At 57.0% G+C, this 17456-nt stretch overlaps 2 protein-coding genes across 2 annotated transcripts in view; both read left to right on the forward strand.

Annotated features, from left to right (window-relative positions):
* The first annotated feature begins 5974 nt into the window (after positions 1 to 5974).
* On the forward strand, positions 5975 to 10178 carry epdr1 (ependymin related 1). The gene is made up of 3 exons (XM_072440522.1): positions 5975 to 6396; positions 9171 to 9379; positions 9496 to 10178. Exons 1-3 carry the CDS (start codon positions 5975 to 5977, stop codon positions 9687 to 9689), a joined length of 825 nt encoding a protein of 274 aa, XP_072296623.1. The 3' UTR covers positions 9690 to 10178.
* Positions 10179 to 15589: 5411 nt separating this feature from the next.
* The window catches only part of stard3nl (STARD3 N-terminal like), a 31657-nt gene continuing 29790 nt past the window's right edge, over positions 15590 to 17456 (forward strand). Inside the window, exons 1-2 of the mRNA XM_072441975.1 lie at positions 15590 to 15661; positions 17037 to 17384. Of these exons, the coding sequence (XP_072298076.1) occupies positions 17190 to 17384 (195 nt within the window). The 5' untranslated portion in view covers positions 15590 to 15661; positions 17037 to 17189. The remainder of the gene's footprint in view (positions 15662 to 17036; positions 17385 to 17456) is intronic.

A 17456-nucleotide genomic window follows, 5' to 3' on the forward strand; every position in this document is an offset into this window, starting at 1 on the left:
GTCTCCCCTGTGTCACCCCGGTGTCACCCCTGTGTCACCCCTGTGTCACCCCTGTGTCACTCCTGTGTCACTCCTGTGTCACCCCTGTGTGACCCCTGTGTGACCCCTGTGTCACCCCTGTGTCACCCCGGTGTCACCCCGGTGTCACTCCTGTGTCACCCCTGTGTCACCCCTGTGTCACCCCTGTGTCACCCCGGTGTCACCCCTGTGTCACCCCTGTGTCACCCCGGTGTCACCCCTGTGTCACCCCTGTGTCACCCCTGTGTCACCCCGGTGTCACTCCTGTGTCACCCCTGTGTCACCCCTGTGTCACCCCGGTGTCACCCCGGTGTCACTCCTGTGTCACCCCTGTGTCACCCCGGTGTCACCCCTGTGTCACCCCGGTGTCACTCCTGTGTCACCCCGGTGTCACCCCTGTGTCACCCCGGTGTCACCCCGGTGTCACTCCTGTGTCACCCCTGTGTCACCCCGGTGTCACCCCTGTGTCACCCCTGTGTCACCCCTGTGTCACCCCGGTGTCACCCCTGTGTCACTCCTGTGTCACCCCTGTGTCACTCCTGTGTCACTCCTGTGTCGCTCCTGTGTCACCCCTGTGTGACCCCTGTGTCACTCCTGTGTCACTCCTGTGTCACCCCTGTGTCACCCCTGTGTCACCCCGGTGTCACCCCTGTGTCACCCCTGTGTCACCCCTGTGTCACCCCGGTGTCACCCCTGTGTCACCCCTGTGTCACCCCGGTGTCACCCCTGTGTCACCCCTGTGTCACCCCGGTGTCACCCCGGTGTCACCCCTGTGTCACCCCTGTGTCACCCCTGTGTCACCCCGGTGTCACCCCTGTGTCACCCCTGTGTCACCCCGGTGTCACCCCGGTGTCACCCCTGTGTCACCCCTGTGTCACCCCTGTGTGACCCCTGTGTCACCCCTGTGTCACTCCTGTGTCACCCCAGTGTCACCCCTGTGTCACCCCTGTGTCACCCCGGTATCACCCCGGTGTCACCCCTGTGTCACCCCTGTGTCACCCCTGTGTCACCCCGGTGTCACCCCGGTGTCACCCCTGTGTCACCCCTGTGTCACCCCTGTGTGAACCCTGTGTCACTCCTGTGTCACTCCTGTGTCACCCCTGTGTCACCCCTGTGTCACCCCAGTGTCACCCCTGTGTCACCCCTGTGTCACCCCTGTGTCATCCCGGTGTCACCCCTGTGTGACCCCTGTGTCACTCCTGTGTCACTCCTGTGTCATCCCTGTGTCACCCCTGTGTCACCCCTGTGTCACCCCGGTGTCACCTCGGTGTCACCCCGGTGTCACCCCTGTGTGACCCCTGTGTCACTCCTGTGTCACCCCAGTGTCACCCCAGTGTCACCCCTGTGTCACTCCTGTGTCACTCCTGTGTGACCCCTGTGTGACCCCGGTGTCACCCCGGTGTCACCCCGGTGTCACCTCGGTGTCACCCCGGTGTCACCCCTGTGTGACCCCTGTGTCACTCCTGTGTCACCCCAGTGTCACCCCAGTGTCACCCCTGTGTCACCCCTGTGTCACTCCTGTGTCACTCCTGTGTCACCCCTGTGTGACCCCTGTGTCACCCCTGTGTCACCCCGGTGTCACCCCGGTGTCACTCCTGTGTCACCCCTGTGTCACCCCTGTGTCACCCCTGTGTCACCCCTGTGTCACCCCGGTGTCACCCCTGTGTCACCCCTGTGTCACCCCGGTGTCACCCCTGTGTCACCCCTGTGTCACCCCGGTGTCACCCCGGTGTCACTCCTGTGTCACTCCTGTGTCACCCCTGTGTCACTCCTGTGTCACTCCTGTGTCACCCCTGTGTCACCCCTGTGTCACCCCTGTGTCACCCCTGTGTCACCCCGGTGTCACCCCTGTGTCACCCCTGTGTCACCCCGGTGTCACTCCTGTGTCACCCCTGTGTCACCCCTGTGTCTCCCCTGTGTCACCCCGGTGTCACCCCTGTGTCACCCCTGTGTCACCCCTGTGTCACTCCTGTGTCACTCCTGTGTCACCCCTGTGTGACCCCTGTGTGACCCCTGTGTCACCCCTGTGTCACCCCGGTGTCACCCCGGTGTCACTCCTGTGTCACCCCTGTGTCACCCCTGTGTCACCCCTGTGTCACCCCGGTGTCACCCCTGTGTCACCCCTGTGTCACCCCGGTGTCACCCCTGTGTCACCCCTGTGTCACCCCTGTGTCACCCCGGTGTCACTCCTGTGTCACCCCTGTGTCACCCCTGTGTCACCCCGGTGTCACCCCGGTGTCACTCCTGTGTCACCCCTGTGTCACCCCGGTGTCACCCCTGTGTCACCCCGGTGTCACTCCTGTGTCACCCCGGTGTCACCCCTGTGTCACCCCGGTGTCACTCCTGTGTCACCCCTGTGTCACCCCGGTGTCACCCCTGTGTCACCCCTGTGTCACCCCTGTGTCACCCCGGTGTCACCCCTGTGTCACTCCTGTGTCACCCCTGTGTCACTCCTGTGTCACTCCTGTGTCGCTCCTGTGTCACCCCTGTGTGACCCCTGTGTCACTCCTGTGTCACTCCTGTGTCACCCCTGTGTCACCCCTGTGTCACCCCGGTGTCACCCCTGTGTCACCCCTGTGTCACCCCTGTGTCACCCCGGTGTCACCCCTGTGTCACCCCTGTGTCACCCCGGTGTCACCCCTGTGTCACCCCTGTGTCACCCCGGTGTCACCCCGGTGTCACCCCTGTGTCACCCCTGTGTCACCCCTGTGTCACCCCGGTGTCACCCCTGTGTCACCCCGGTGTCACCCCGGTGTCACCCCTGTGTCACCCCTGTGTCACCCCTGTGTCACCCCGGTGTCACCCCTGTGTCACCCCTGTGTCACCCCGGTGTCACCCCTGTGTCACCCCTGTGTCACCCCGGTGTCACCCCTGTGTCACACCGGTGTCACCCCGGTGTCACTCCTGTGTCACTCCTGTGTCACCCCTGTGTCACCCCTGTGTCACCCCGGTGTCACCCCTGTGTCACCCCGGTGTCACCCCTGTGTCACCCCTGTGTGACCCCTGTGTCACCCCTGTGTCACTCCTGTGTCACTCCTGTGTCACCCCTGTGTGACCCCTGTGTGACCCCTGTGTCACCCCTGTGTCACCCCTGTGTCACCTCGGTGTCACCCCTGTGTCACTCCTGTGTCACCCCTGTGTGACCCCTGTGTGACCCCTGTGTTACCCCTGTGTCACTCCTGTGTCACTCCTGTGTCATCCCGGTGTCACCCCCGTGTGACCCCTGTGTGACCCCTGTGTGACCCCTGTGTCACCCCGGTGTCACCCCGGTGTCACCCCGGTGTAAACCCAGTGTCACCCCTGTGTGACCCCTGTGTCACTCCTGTGTCACCCCTGTGTCACCCCAGTGTCACCCCTGTGTGACCCCTGTGTCACCCCTGTGTCACCCCTGTGTCACTCCTGTGTCACCCCTGTGTCACCCCAGTGTCACCCCTGTGTGACCCCTGTGTCACCCCTGTGTCACTCCTGTGTCACCCCTGTGTCACCCCTGTGTCACTCCTGTGTCACTCCTGTGTCACTCCTGTGACACCCCTGTGTCACTCCTGTGTCACTCCTGTGTCACCCCTGTGTCACCCCGGTGTCACCTCGGTGTCACTCCTGTGTCACCCCAGTGTCACCCCTGTGTGACCCCTGTGTCACCCCTGTGTGACCCCTGTGTGACCCCTGTGTCACTCCTGTGTCACCCCTGTGTCACCCCTGTATCACCCCTGGGTCACTCCTGTGTCATCCCGGTGTCACCCCGATGTCACCCCTGTGTGACCCCTGTGTCACCCCTGTGTCACCCCTGGGTCACTCCTGTGTCACCCCTGTGTCACTCCTGTGTCACTCCTGTGTCACTCCTGTGTCACCCCTGTGTCACCCCTGTGTCACCCCGGTGTCACCTCGGTGTCACTCCTGTGTCACCCCAGTGTCACCCCTGTGTGACCCCTGTGTCACTCCTGTGTCACCCCTGTGTCACCCCAGTGTCACCCCTGTGTGACCCCTGTGTCACCCCTGTGTCACTCCTGTGTCACTCCTGTGTCACTCCTGTGTTACCCCTGTGTCACCCCGGTGTCACCCCAGTGTCACCCCTGTGTGACCCCTGTGTCACTCCTGTGTCACCCCTGTGTCACCCCAGTGTCACCCCTGTGTGACCCCTGTGTCACCCCTGTGTCACCCCTGTGTCACTCCTGTGTCACCCCTGTGTCACCCCAGTGTCACCCCTGTGTGACCCCTGTGTCACCCCTGTGTCACTCCTGTGTCACCCCTGTGTCACCCCTGTGTCACTCCTGTGTCACCCCTGTGTCACCCCGGTGTCACCTCGGTGTCACCTCGGTGTCACTCCTGTGTCACCCCAGTGTCACCCCTGTGTGACCCCTGTGTCACCCCTGTGTTACCCCTGTGTGACCCCTGTGTCACCCCTGTGTCACCCCGGTGTCACCTCGGTGTCACTCCTGTGTCACCCCAGTGTCACCCCTGTGTGACCCCTGTGTCACCCCTGTGTTACCCCTGTGTGACCCCTGTGTCACCCCTGTGTCACTCCTGTGTCACCCCTGTGTCACTCCTGTGTCACCCCTGTGTCACCCCTGTATCACCCCTGGGTCACTCCTGTGTCATCCCGGTGTCACCCCGATGTCACCCCTGTGTGACCCCTGTGTCACCCCTGTGTCACCCCTGGGTCACTCCTGTGTCACCCCTGTGTCACCCCAGTGTCACCCCTGTGTCACTCCTGTGTCACTCCTGTGTCACTCCTGTGTCACCCCTGGGTCACTCCTGTGTCACCCCTGTGTCACCCCAGTGTCACCCCTGTGTGACCCCTGTGTCACCCCTGTGTCACTCCTGTGTCACTCCTGTGTCACCCCTGTGTCACCCCTGTGTCACCCCGGTGTCACCTCGGTGTCACTCCTGTGTCACCCCAGTGTCACCCCTGTGTGACCCCTGTGTGACCCCAGTGTCACCCCTGTGTGACCCCTGTGTGACCCCTGTGTCACTCCTGTGTCACTCCTGTGTCACCCCTGTGTCACCCCTGTGTCACCCCGGTGTCACCTCGGTGTCACTCCTGTGTCACCCCAGTGTCACCCCTGTGTGACCCCTGTGTGACCCCAGTGTCACCCCTGTGTGACCCCTGTGTGACCCCTGTGTCACCCCTGTGTCACTCCTGTGTCACTCCTGTGTCACTCCTGTGTCACCCCTGTGTGACCCCTGTGTGACCCCTGTGTGACCCCTGTGTCACCCCTGTGTCACTCCTGTGTCACTCCTGTGTCACCCCAGTGTCACTCCTGTGTGACCCCTGTGTGACCCCAGTGTCACCCCTGTGTGACCCCTGTGTGACCCCTGTGTCACCCCTGTGTCACTCCTGTGTCACTCCTGTGTCGCTCCTGTGTCACCCCTGTGTGACCCCTGTGTCACTCCTGTGTCACCCCTGTGTCACCCCTGTGTCACCCCGGTGTCACCCCTGTGTCACCCCTGTGTCACCCCGGTGTCACCCCTGTGTCACCCCTGTGTCACCCCTGTGTCACCCCGGTGTCACCCCTGTGTCACCCCTGTGTCACCCCGGTGTCACCCCTGTGTCACCCCTGTGTCACCCCGGTGTCACCCCTGTGTCACCCCGCTGTCACCCCGGTGTCACCCCGGTGTCACTCCTGTGTCACCCCTGTGTCACCCCTGTGTCACCCCTGTGTCACCCCTGTGTCACCCCTGTGTCACCCCTCTGTCACCCCTGTGTCACCCCTGTGTCACCCCGGTGTCACCCCTGTGTCACCCCTGTGTCACCCCGGTGTCACCCCTGTGTCACCCCTGTGTCACCCCGGTGTCACCCCTGTGTCACCCCGGTGTCACCCCGGTGTCACTCCTGTGTCACCCCTGTGTCACCCCTGTGTCACCCCTGTGTCACCCCGGTGTCACCCCTGTGTCACCCCTGTGTCACCCCGGTGTCACCGCGGTGTCACCCCTGTGTCACCCCGGTGTTCCTATTAGAATGTTTCTAGAATTGTTGCTCTTCCAGTCACAAGATGGCCGCCACAATTGCCGTGGCAACAGCCCCCTTGTCTCTCTAGACTCTCTGATGACGCAGTGGCCTCTGGTGCTTCAGCAGGTGCCTGTAACGGGACCGCACTACGACCATCCCGCCCTGATCAGCGCCATGTCCGGCCCGGTGCTCCTGCTCTTCTCCGCGGTGCTGTGCTGCTTGTCCCGGGAGCACCCCGGAGCCTCAGCCGCAGCCTCTCCGTCTCCGTTACCGGCTCCGTCGCCCTGCCTCGCCCCGGCGCAGTGGGAGGGCCGCTGGGTGCAGTACGACCACAGCACCGGGAGGAACAGCCGCGCCGCACTTTCCTACGACGCCCCGAACCACCGGCTCCGGCTTCTGCAGCAGCACAAGAAGCACTCCCCGTGTCAGAGGTACGGGACATGCCGCCGCCTCCGGGCACACACATCATACAAGATGTATTGAAATATTTGTCACAGATTGTAAAAGATAAACTCATATATCGACTTTCACAGATAAGGAGTTATTGTAACCAAGAGTAATGACCATTATAACCTCTGACTGATGTTTATCAAGGCTTCAACAGCAGCACAAGGGGAATAATATCTAAATTATAACAGTGCACTTCTAATCTATACAAATACTAAATATATGATATATATACTCTCAGTTCAGACAGGATGTAAACGGGATGTAGACAGGATTTAAATAGGATGTAAACAGACTCTTTCCGCCCTGAGACACTGTAGAGTCATGCCATGTCCCAGCCTGCCTCAAGTCGTCCATCATTGTCCCTGTCCCCAAGAAGCCCCGGATCACTGGACTTAATGACCACAGACCTGTGGCACTAACGTCTGTAGTCATGAAGTCATTTGAGCGCCTGGTCCTCCCCCACCTCAAGTCCTTCACCTCCTCCCTGCTGGACCCCCTGCTGGACCTCCTGCTGGACCTCCTGCTGGACCTCCTGCTGGACCCCCTGCTGGACCCCCTGCTGGACCCCCTGCTGGACCTCCTGCTGGACCTCCTGCTGGACCTCCTGCTGGACCCCCTGCAGTTCACCTACAGAACCAACAGGTCTGTGGACGACGCCATCAACCTGGCTCTCCACTTCACCTGCAGCACCTGGACTCCCCGGGAACCTACGTCAGGATCCTGTTTGTGGACTTCAGCTCTGCATCAACACCACCTCCTGCTCTGCTCCAGGACAAGCTCTCCCAGCTCAACCTGCCTGACTCCACCTGCAGGGGGAGCGCTGACTCCACCTGCAGGTGGAGCGCTGACTCCACCTGCAGGTGGAGCGCTGACTCCACCTGCAGGGGGAGCACTGACTCCACCTGCAGGGGGAGCTCCACAGGAGCTCCACAGGGCTGTGTACTTTCTCCCCTGCTCTTCTCCCTGTGACAAACTGCTGCACCTCCAGCCATGACTCCATAAAAAACTGATCAAGTTTGCAGACCACCACCCTCATCGCCATGACGACACCACCCTCATCGCCATGACGACACCACCCTCATCGCCATGACGACACCACCCTCATCGCCATGACGACACCACCCTCATCGCCATGATTGGGCTCATCTTGAGTGTGGAGGAGTCTGTCTTCAGGAGGTGCAGTGCGGTAACAACCTGGAGTTCAAGGCCCAGAAGACGGTGGAGATGACGTTCCCTCTAAACTGTGCACGTGCACAATTACCAATAATCAGCTCCAGACCTATTGAATCAAGCTGAAATGATATCGAAGGATATCATACATACATACATACATATATATATATATATATATCATTTATATATATATATATATATATATATATATCATTTATATATATATATATATACATATATATATATATATATATATATATATCATTTATATATATATATATATATATATATATATATATATTATATATATATATATATATATATATATATATATATATATATATATATATATACTCAATATATAATATATATATATCTCAACTCTGTCCAACTGAGTCTATTTAATAAATGGATAAAAAGAAGGACATTTTTCTTGGGTCCCCCAGACCCCCTGCAGTGCTCCCTTTAATAAATATTACTTCAACTCCTGGGCCACTTTTTTCACCCAGTCCGCTCCTGCTACACATGTCATGAACATGAACAAGATGTTTGCTTTTTCATTGTTGGTGGATTAAAGCACTTAATTAATGTAATTTGCTAAATTGCTGCTGTAATTTGATTCTTTTAATAAAGCATGTATCTTGGACAGATGTGATATGGGCGTGGCCACAGCGTCTGATGTTGCTCACAATGGTCCAAGGGGCCGCTCAGGGGGTTTGTGTGTTTGCTGAGACACATGAAGAATTCCAGGGAACATTGGTGGAGATGATCGTGGACTTCAGGAAGGTCACCCCCCCCCTCACCATCACAGACTCCACCATCTCCACCGTGGACTCCCTCCACCTCCTCTGCTCCACCATCACCAGGACCTCAAGTGGGAGGAGCCACCATCACCAGGACCTTAAGTGGGAGGAGCCACCATCACCAGGACCTTAAGTGGGAGGAGCCACCATCAGCTCCTCATGAAGAAGAACCAGCAGAGGATGTACTTCCTGCAGCAGCTGAGGGAAGACAAGCTGATGATGGAGCAGTTCTACACGGCCATCATTGAGTCCATCCTCACCTCCTCCATCACCTCCTCCATCACCTCCTCCATCACCTCCTCCATCACCTCCTCCATCACCTCCTCCATCACCTCCTCCATCACCTCCTCCATCACCTCCTCCATCACCTCCTCCATCACCATGTGGTACGCTGGAGCCACAGCCAGGGACAAACAGAGACTACAGCGCCCTCTGCTGAGAAGGTGATCGTCTGCAGACTTCATCTCTGCAGCACAAAATGTATGATTCATGTTGGCAAAATTGTTAAACTGAATGTATAGAAATGAAGGTTTTGTGATTTCTGTCATGTCTTTGTGATTTTAATGCATTTTCTTTAATTGCCTTGAGTACGAATTGTGCTTTATAAATAAACTATATATATATATATATATATATATATATATATATATATATATATATATATATATATATTCAATTCAAATGGTCATCACACAGCTGTACACTACACCTACATGTTTGTGTATATTTGGATTGGAGCAGGTATAACATTAGTTTTCCCATGTTTCCATGTCTTCCAGGTTTTTTGAGTTCATCTATCTGTACCAGAGCGCGGTGCTCTTTATGATCGATCAGAAGACTAAGGAATGTGCCAAACTCCCTCTGAGCCAGTCCTGGGACCCCTTCGATGTTCCAGACAACTCCACCTTTGAAGACCAGTACACATTGGGTGGTCCCGGGGACAGCATGGAGGTCCAGGAGTGGTCCGACCGCAAGCCTGCTCGCCAGAGTAAGTACTGCTTCTGTGTCATATATATATATATATATATATATATATATATATATATATATATATATATAATTACACATTGTGTCCTGTGAGTGACTCTGGTGCTGTGTCTCCAGATGAGGCGTGGGTGGGCGTGTACACGGTGAAGGACTGTTACCCCGTACAGGAGACCTACACCCACAACACCAGCGTGACCACCTCCACACGCTTCTTCGACCTGCGCCTGGGCATCAGCGACCCACACGTGTTCACGCCCCCTCCCAGCTGTGGATCCGCTCGACCACACCCCCTACGCCCCGCCTACTGCTGATACACCTGTTGTCAGGTTGCCTCAGGGGGCGGGGCTTTCCTGCGGCGTGTGACTGACAAGTGGAGGAATAGAACACAATATTAAGATGCAGATGAATAGATGATTACAACCTTATAGTAGTGACTATGGCACGTGTTCTAGAATGTGCTCTGACCAGGTACACACTCGTGATACTCGTGATACTCGTGATACTCGTGATACTCGTGATGGGCAGATATTGATACCTCCATACTGACACAGGTGTCCAGACGTATCGATTCTCGTGCAAAAGCAGAGGACGCTGTGGTCGAGGCGTTTCCCTGTATTTTGGTACAAAAGTCATTGGTATTGGATCAATATTGCGATATTTGTCATAGTATTACTGGGATCAGATTGAATCAAACATCTTGAGTTTGGCCCATCACGAGCACATGATGCACTGAGATAATCTTTCAATACTTCAGAGAATATGATCCTGCTTTGATACACGCAGAATATTAACCATCAGTGAAAGTGTATTCACTTCAGTTCTGTTATTATTCTGTTCAGTTCTGTTATTATTCTTGTTCAGTTCTGTTATTATTCTGTAGAGTTATAGAAAAAGCTTCAGTTGTTTCATCTGGACTCAGTTAGAAAAAATAGGCGTTTCGACTTCATCCAAGAGTCATTGTCAATAAAAGAATTTAGGTCGAGAACTCCGATATTTATACTATTCTGTGGTAAGTCCCGCCCATTGGGAGGAGCCTTCCTGAAGAGGAAAGAGTTGTTTGTTTCAACAGAAACTTACCCTCTTTGTATCTACTGAGCCTATTCAACCCTTTAATGGGCTCTTAGTCTCCCCTTTGTCTTTGTGAGACCCTGGCTCACCCTGAGGACCTGATGAGCATCTAAATGTCCTGGTCCTGGTCCTCTACCTCTCCAGGGGTTCAGGATACCATTGTAGACTACAGGAAGATTGAACCTTAGACCTCCGTTTCTGTTTAAAGAAGGTTTTTCTTTTTTAACAAAAATAGCTTCCTTAACTCCTCTTTCAAACCATCTTTTCTCCTGCTTAAAACCTTCACCTCACGTCTTCAAACGAGTGATTAGAGGCTTCAAGATGGAGATGCACGGCACTCTGAGGTCCTGAACTTGTATTTCTTCTGTGCTGATAGAACCTCTTGTGCAGAGGCTGTTTCGTCTCACCTATGTAACGTTCTTTACAGCTTTCTTCACTGCATTGGATCGAATAAACTACATTTCTCTGTTTTTGAGTCGGCAACTTGTCCTTAGGGTGAACCAGTTTTTGTCTTAAAGTGTTTCCTGGTTTAAAATAAACAGGGACTTCGTGTTGTCTAAAACTTCTCTGCAGTTTTTCCGACAGGCCAGACACATAAGGGATAGAAACACCCTTCCTTCTCTGTTCAGTTTCCCTTTTGTCCTGCTTCTTGGTTCTCTTCACTCTGAGGGCCCAGGCGGGGAAACCACAGGGCACGACTGAGGGAGTAAACCCACATACTTCTGTAGAGTCGTGTTATTATTCTGTTCAGAATCATTACTCAAATACATTGCAGTATTTGATCATGTATTTGATCATGTATTGACATGTACAAATACTTTACACGTAAACATTCTTCGCATCATAACCTGTTATTCTGCTGCTGACGATGTTAAAGCTTTGATTTTCTTTTCATGACTAATAAAAGAAACATTTGAATTGGGCTTTTTTGGCTTAAGAGGGATTTAAAGACACAGCTCCACCCTCCACAGCTCCACCCTCCACAGCTCCACCCTCCACAGCTCCACCCGCCGCAGCTCCACCCTCCACAGCTCCACCCTCCACTGTTCCACCCACCACAGCTCCACCCTCCACAGCTCCACCCTCCACAGCTCCACCCTCCACAGCTCCACCCGCCGCAGCTCCACCCTCCACAGCTCCACCCTCCACTGTTCCACCCACCACAGCTCCACCCTCCACTGCTCCACCCGCCACAGCTCCACCCGCCGCAGCTCCACCCACCACAGCTCCACTCGCCACTGCTCCACCCTCCACTGTTCCACCCACCACAGCTCCACCCTCCACTGCTCCACCCGCCACTGCTCCACCCTCCACTGTTCCACCCACCACAGCTCCACCCTCCACTGCTCCACCCGCCACAGCTCCACCCTCCACAGCTCCACCCTCCACTGTTCCACCCACCACAGCTCCACCCTCCACTGCTCCACCCGCCACAGCTCCACCCTCCACAGCTCCACCCTCCACTGCTCCACCCGCCACAGCTCCACCCGCCGCAGCTCCACCCACCACAGCTCCACTCGCCACTGCTCCACCCTCCACTGTTCCACCCACCACAGCTCCACCCTCCACTGCTCCACCCGCCACTGCTCCACCCTCCACTGTTCCACCCACCACAGCTCCACCCTCCACTGCTCCACCCGCCACAGCTCCACTCTCCACTGCTCCACCCGCCACTGCTCCACCCTCCACTGTTCCACCCACCACAGCTCCACCCTCCACTGCTCCACCCGCCACAGCTCCACCCACCACAGCTCCACCCACACAGCTCCACCCTCCACTGCTCCACCCACCACAGCTCCACTCTCCACTGCTCCACCCGCCACTGCTCCACCCTCCACTGTTCCACCCACCACAGCTCCACCCTCCACTGCTCCACCCGCCACAGCTCCACCCACCACAGCTCCACTCCCCACTGCTCCACCCACCACAGCTCCACCCTCCACTGCTCCACCCACCACAGCTCCACCCTCCACTGCTCCACCCGCCACAGCTCCACTCTCCACTGCTCCACCCGCCACTGCTCCACCCTCCACTGTTCCACCCACCACAGCTCCACCCTCCACTGCTCCACCCGCCACAGCTCCACTCTCCACTGCTCCACCCGCCACTGCTCCACCCTCCACTGTTCCACCCACCACAGCTCCACCCTCCACTGCTCCACCCGCCACAGCTCCACCCACCACAGCTCCACCCACACAGCTCCACCCTCCACTGCTCCACCCACCACAGCTCCACCCTCTACTGCTCCACCCGCCATAGCTCCACCCACCACAGCTCCACTCCCCACTGCTCCACCCACCACAGCTCCACCCTCCACTGCTCCACCCACCACAGCTCCACCCTCCACTGCTCCACCCGCCACTGCTCCACCCTCCACTGTTCCACCCACCACAGCTCCACCCTCCACTGCTCCACCCGCCACAGCTCCACCCACCACAGCTCCACCCACACAGCTCCACCCTCCACTGCTCCACCCACCACAGCTCCACCCTCTACTGCTCCACCCGCCATAGCTCCACCCACCACAGCTCCACTCCCCACTGCTCCACCCACCACAGCTCCACCCTCCACTGCTCCACCCACCACAGCTCCACCCTCCACTGCTCCACCCGCCACAGCTCCACTCTCCACTGCTCCACCCGCCACTGCTCCACCCTCCACTGTTCCACCCACCACAGCTCCACCCTCCACTGCTCCACCCGCCACAGCTCCACTCTCCACTGCTCCACCCGCCACTGCTCCACCCTCCACTGTTCCACCCACCACAGCTCCACCCTCCACTGCTCCACCCGCCACAGCTCCACCCACCACAGCTCCACCCACACAGCTCCACCCTCCACTGCTCCACCCACCACAGCTCCACCCTCTACTGCTCCACCCGCCATAGCTCCACCCACCACAGCTCCACTCCCCACTGCTCCACCCACCACAGCTCCACCCTCCACTGCTCCACCCACCACAGCTCCACCCTCCACTGCTCCACCCGCCACAGCTCCACCCACCACAGCTCCACCCACACAGCTCCACCCTCCACTGCTCCACCCACCACAGCTCCACCCTCCACTGCTCCACCCGCCACAGCTCCACTCTCCACTGCTCCACCCGCCACTGCTCCACCCTCCACTGTTCCACCCACCACAGCTCCACCCTCCACTGCTCCACCCGCACAGCTCCACCCTCCACTGCTCCACCCACCACAGCTCCACCCTCTACTGCTCCACCCGCCACAGCTCCACCCACCACAGCTCCACTCCCCACTGCTCCACCCACCACAGCTCCACCCTCCACTGCTCCACCCACCACAGCTCCACCCTCCACTGCTCCACCCGCCACAGCTCCACCCACCACAGCTCCACTCTCCACTGCTCCACCCACACAGCTCCACCCTCCACAGCTCCACCCTCCACCCGCCACAGCTCCACCCACCACAGCTCCACCCTCCACCCGCCACAGCTCCACCCACCACAGCTCCACCCTCCACCCGCCACAGCTCCACCCACCACAGCTCCACCCGCCACAGCTCCACTGCTCCACCCACAGCTCCACCCTCCACAGCTCCACCCTCCACAGCTCCACCTGCCACGGCTCCACCCGCTGCAGCTCCACTCTCCACTGCTCCACCCACCACTGCTCCACCCTCCACAGCTCCACCCTCCACAGGTTCAGGTCTGAAGCAGACGTGCTCGTGAGGCTTCAGCGTTACAAATGAAAATGAGCGCCTTAAACATTTGATTGACAACAGACAATGTGCTGTATGTCTCATCAGCTCTTTACACAAACATGTGACACATACTTAAGGTCAAGATTCATTCCAATTGAGCCTTTTTCAAGCCAAAATAAATCATAAGTTTATGGTCGTATCTTTACATAAGTCGGATTGTAAAGAAAGAAAGGCGGCTCAGGAGCGCCCCCTGTCGTGAGTCAGGCTGTGGAGGGTGGAGCTGTGGAGGGCTCAGGAGCGCCCCCTGTCGTGAGTCAGGCTGTGGAGGGTGGAGCTGTGGAGGGCTCAGGAGCGCCCCCTGTCGTGAGTCAGGCTGTGGAGAGTGGAGCTGTGGAGGGTGGAGCTGTGGAGCTGTGGAGGGCTCAGGAGCGCCCCCTGTCATGAGTCAGGAGTATTGTTCCCCAAGTTAACTTTTACTGCTGTTTCATAAGGAATCTGGAAGTGTTTTATTTGTCATATTCAGAGGGACATGTGACAATTCTGATATTTGTCATTGGAAAATAAAATAAATATATATATATATATGTATATATATATGTATATGTATGTATAAAGCAGCGACACCTTAAACTACACGTTTCACTAAATGTAGTGAACATGATTATATTTGTGCAAGAGCAAAGCACAGACTATTTTAGCCACTCCCCTCAGGCAGGAGGCCACTCCCCTCAGGCAGGAGGCCACTCCCCTCAGGCAGGAGACCACTCCCCTCAGGCAGGAGACCACTCCCCTCGGGCAGGAGGCCACTCCCCTCAGGCAGGAGGCCACTCCCCTCAGGCAGGAGACCACTCCCCTCAGGCAGGAGACCACTCCCCTCGGGCAGGAGGCCACTCCCCTCAGGCAGGAGGCCACTCCCCTCAGGCAGGAGGCCACTCCCCTCAGGCAGGAGGCCACTCCCCTCAGGCAGGAGACCACTCCCCTCATGCAGGAGGCCACTCCCCTCAGGCAGGAGGCCACTCCCCTCGGGCAGGAGGCCACTCCCCTCAGGCAGGAGACCACTCCCCTCGGGCAGGAGGCCACTCCCCTCAGGCAGGAGGCCACTCCCCTCAGGCAGGAGGCCACTCCCCTCGGGCAGGAGGCCACTCCCCTCGGGCAGGAGGCCACTCCCCTCAGGCAGGAGGCCACTCCCCTCGGGCAGGAGGCCACTCCCCTCAGACAGGAGGCCACTCCCCTCAGTCTGTTGGATCATGAACACTTCTTAAACACTGTCACTTTAACCATCATTTAATCACTCACTGTCACTCTCTGCATCACATGTTCTGTACAACTGTACATTTGTTTACATATTAAGCCTATTTTCATTTGTATCCTTTAGTATATTTAAATTCCATCCATCTTCTTGCGCCACCAGCCCAGCAGGTAGCGCAAACGCACCTAAACGTTGTTGCCACCCACAAAAAAACACTAGAAGAAGAAAACCCGGAACTTGAGCCAAGTGAAGTTGAAACGATCCGGACCAGATCCGGACCAGATCCGGACCGGACCAGTGCTGAGGTGAGTGAGGTGAATATAACGCTCCGAGCCCCAACACGGAGCCTTTCTACACCTACTTTCATTTTCTGTCGACATTCTTCTGAGTAGGTTCTGGTGCTGTTGTAAGTGTGTGTGTGTGTGTGTGTGTGTGTGTGTGTGTGTGTGTGTGTGTGTGTGTGTGTGTGTGTGTGTGTGTGTGTGTGTGTGTGTGTGTGTGTGTGTGTGTGTGTGTGTCTGTGTCTGTGTCTGTGTCTGTGTCTGTGTCTGTGTCTGTGTCTGTGTCTGTGTCTGTGTCTGTGTCTGTGTCTGTGTGTGTGTGTGTGTGTGCGTCTGTGTCTGTGTGTGTGTGTGTCTGTGTGTGTGTGTGTGTGTGTGTGTGTGTGTGAGTGTCTGTGTGTGTGTGTGTGTGTGTGTGAGTGTCTGTGTGTGAGTGTCTGTGTGTGTGTGTGAGTGTGAGTGTCTGTGTGTGAGTGTGAGTGTCTGTGTGTGTGTGTCTGTGTGTGTGTGTCTGTGTGTGTGTGTGTGTGAGTGTCTGTGTGTGTGTGTCTGTGTGTGCGTGTGCGTGTGTGACTTGTGCACCTGCTGCTCTCGCTGGAACCCCGAGGGGCCCGTGGGCCAATCTTTGCTCATATTTAAAAGGACCCAAACTTTGATTAGGCCTCAGATGATCCAAAGACACAGATGTGGCTCAATCTGGTCAATTTAAGGAGCGGCACAGGCTCTAAGGTCCAGTCTCATTTATTGCCCTCAGCCCGATCCCTCAGCCCGATCACGCAGCCCGATCACGCAGCCCGATCACGCAGCCCGATCACGCGCCCTCGCTCCCTCCCGATCACGCGCCCTCGCTCCCTCCCGATCACGCGCCCTCGCTCCCTCCCGATCACGCGCCCTCGCTCCCTCCCGATCACGCGCCCTCGCTCCCTCCCGATCACGCGCCCTCGCTCCCTCCCGATCACGCGCCCTCGCTCCCTCCCGATCACGCGCCCTCGCTCCCTCCCGATCACGCGGCGAGGGCGTGAGGACGCGGCGAGGGCGTGAGGACGCGGCGAGGGCGTGAGGACGCGGCGAGGGCGTGAGGACGCGGCGAGGGCGTGAGGACGCGGCGAGGGCGTGAGGACGCGGCGAGGACGCGGTGAGGACGCGGCGAGCGGGAACCGGGCGCCGCGATACGCCGCTCCTAAGTGGCGGAGTGGGATCATATTGGCCTTCCATATCGAGGGCGTGAGCGAAAATGTTTTGGCGTCACCGCCGTCCTCAAACCTCGGCCCAGAGAGAACACTGCACTCACTGATGTCTTTGTGATTTTGTATCTTTTTTTCCTTTTGTGTGAAGCACTTTAAATTGCCTTGTGTACGATTTGAGCTCTTGAGATAAACTTGCTTTGCCTTGTTTTTAGATGGACTCTGCAGCTGAAGCTCCCGGACCTCTGAAGCTCCCGGACCTCTGAAGCTCCCGGACCTCTGAAGCTCCCGGACCTCTGAAGCTCCCGGACCTCTGAAGCTCCCGGACCTCTGAAGCTCCCGGACGCCGCTGAAGCTCGGCCTGGGACATGGAGAGTGTGTGCAGTAGTAGTGGTGTGTCTCGCGCTGAGCTGCCCGTGTGCATAAACAGCAGAGCGCCTGCGTCCTTGTGCAGTGACCTCTTCAAGCCCAAGAAGACTATTTCTGACGTGAGGAGGACCTTCTGCCTCTTCGTTACGTTTGACCTGCTCTTCATCTCTCTGCTCTGGATCATAGAACTCAATGTGAGTGTCAGAATGTTCTACTGTTGTAGTACTGTGTGACCAAACAAGTGAATCATGATTTGATATTGGTAC

Source organism: Eucyclogobius newberryi, unplaced genomic scaffold (genome assembly GCF_026437365.1).
Source record: "Eucyclogobius newberryi isolate DKJ021-1_F unplaced genomic scaffold, fEucNew1.0.hap1 SCAF_12, whole genome shotgun sequence".
Lineage (NCBI taxonomy): Eukaryota > Metazoa > Chordata > Actinopteri > Gobiiformes > Gobiidae > Eucyclogobius > Eucyclogobius newberryi.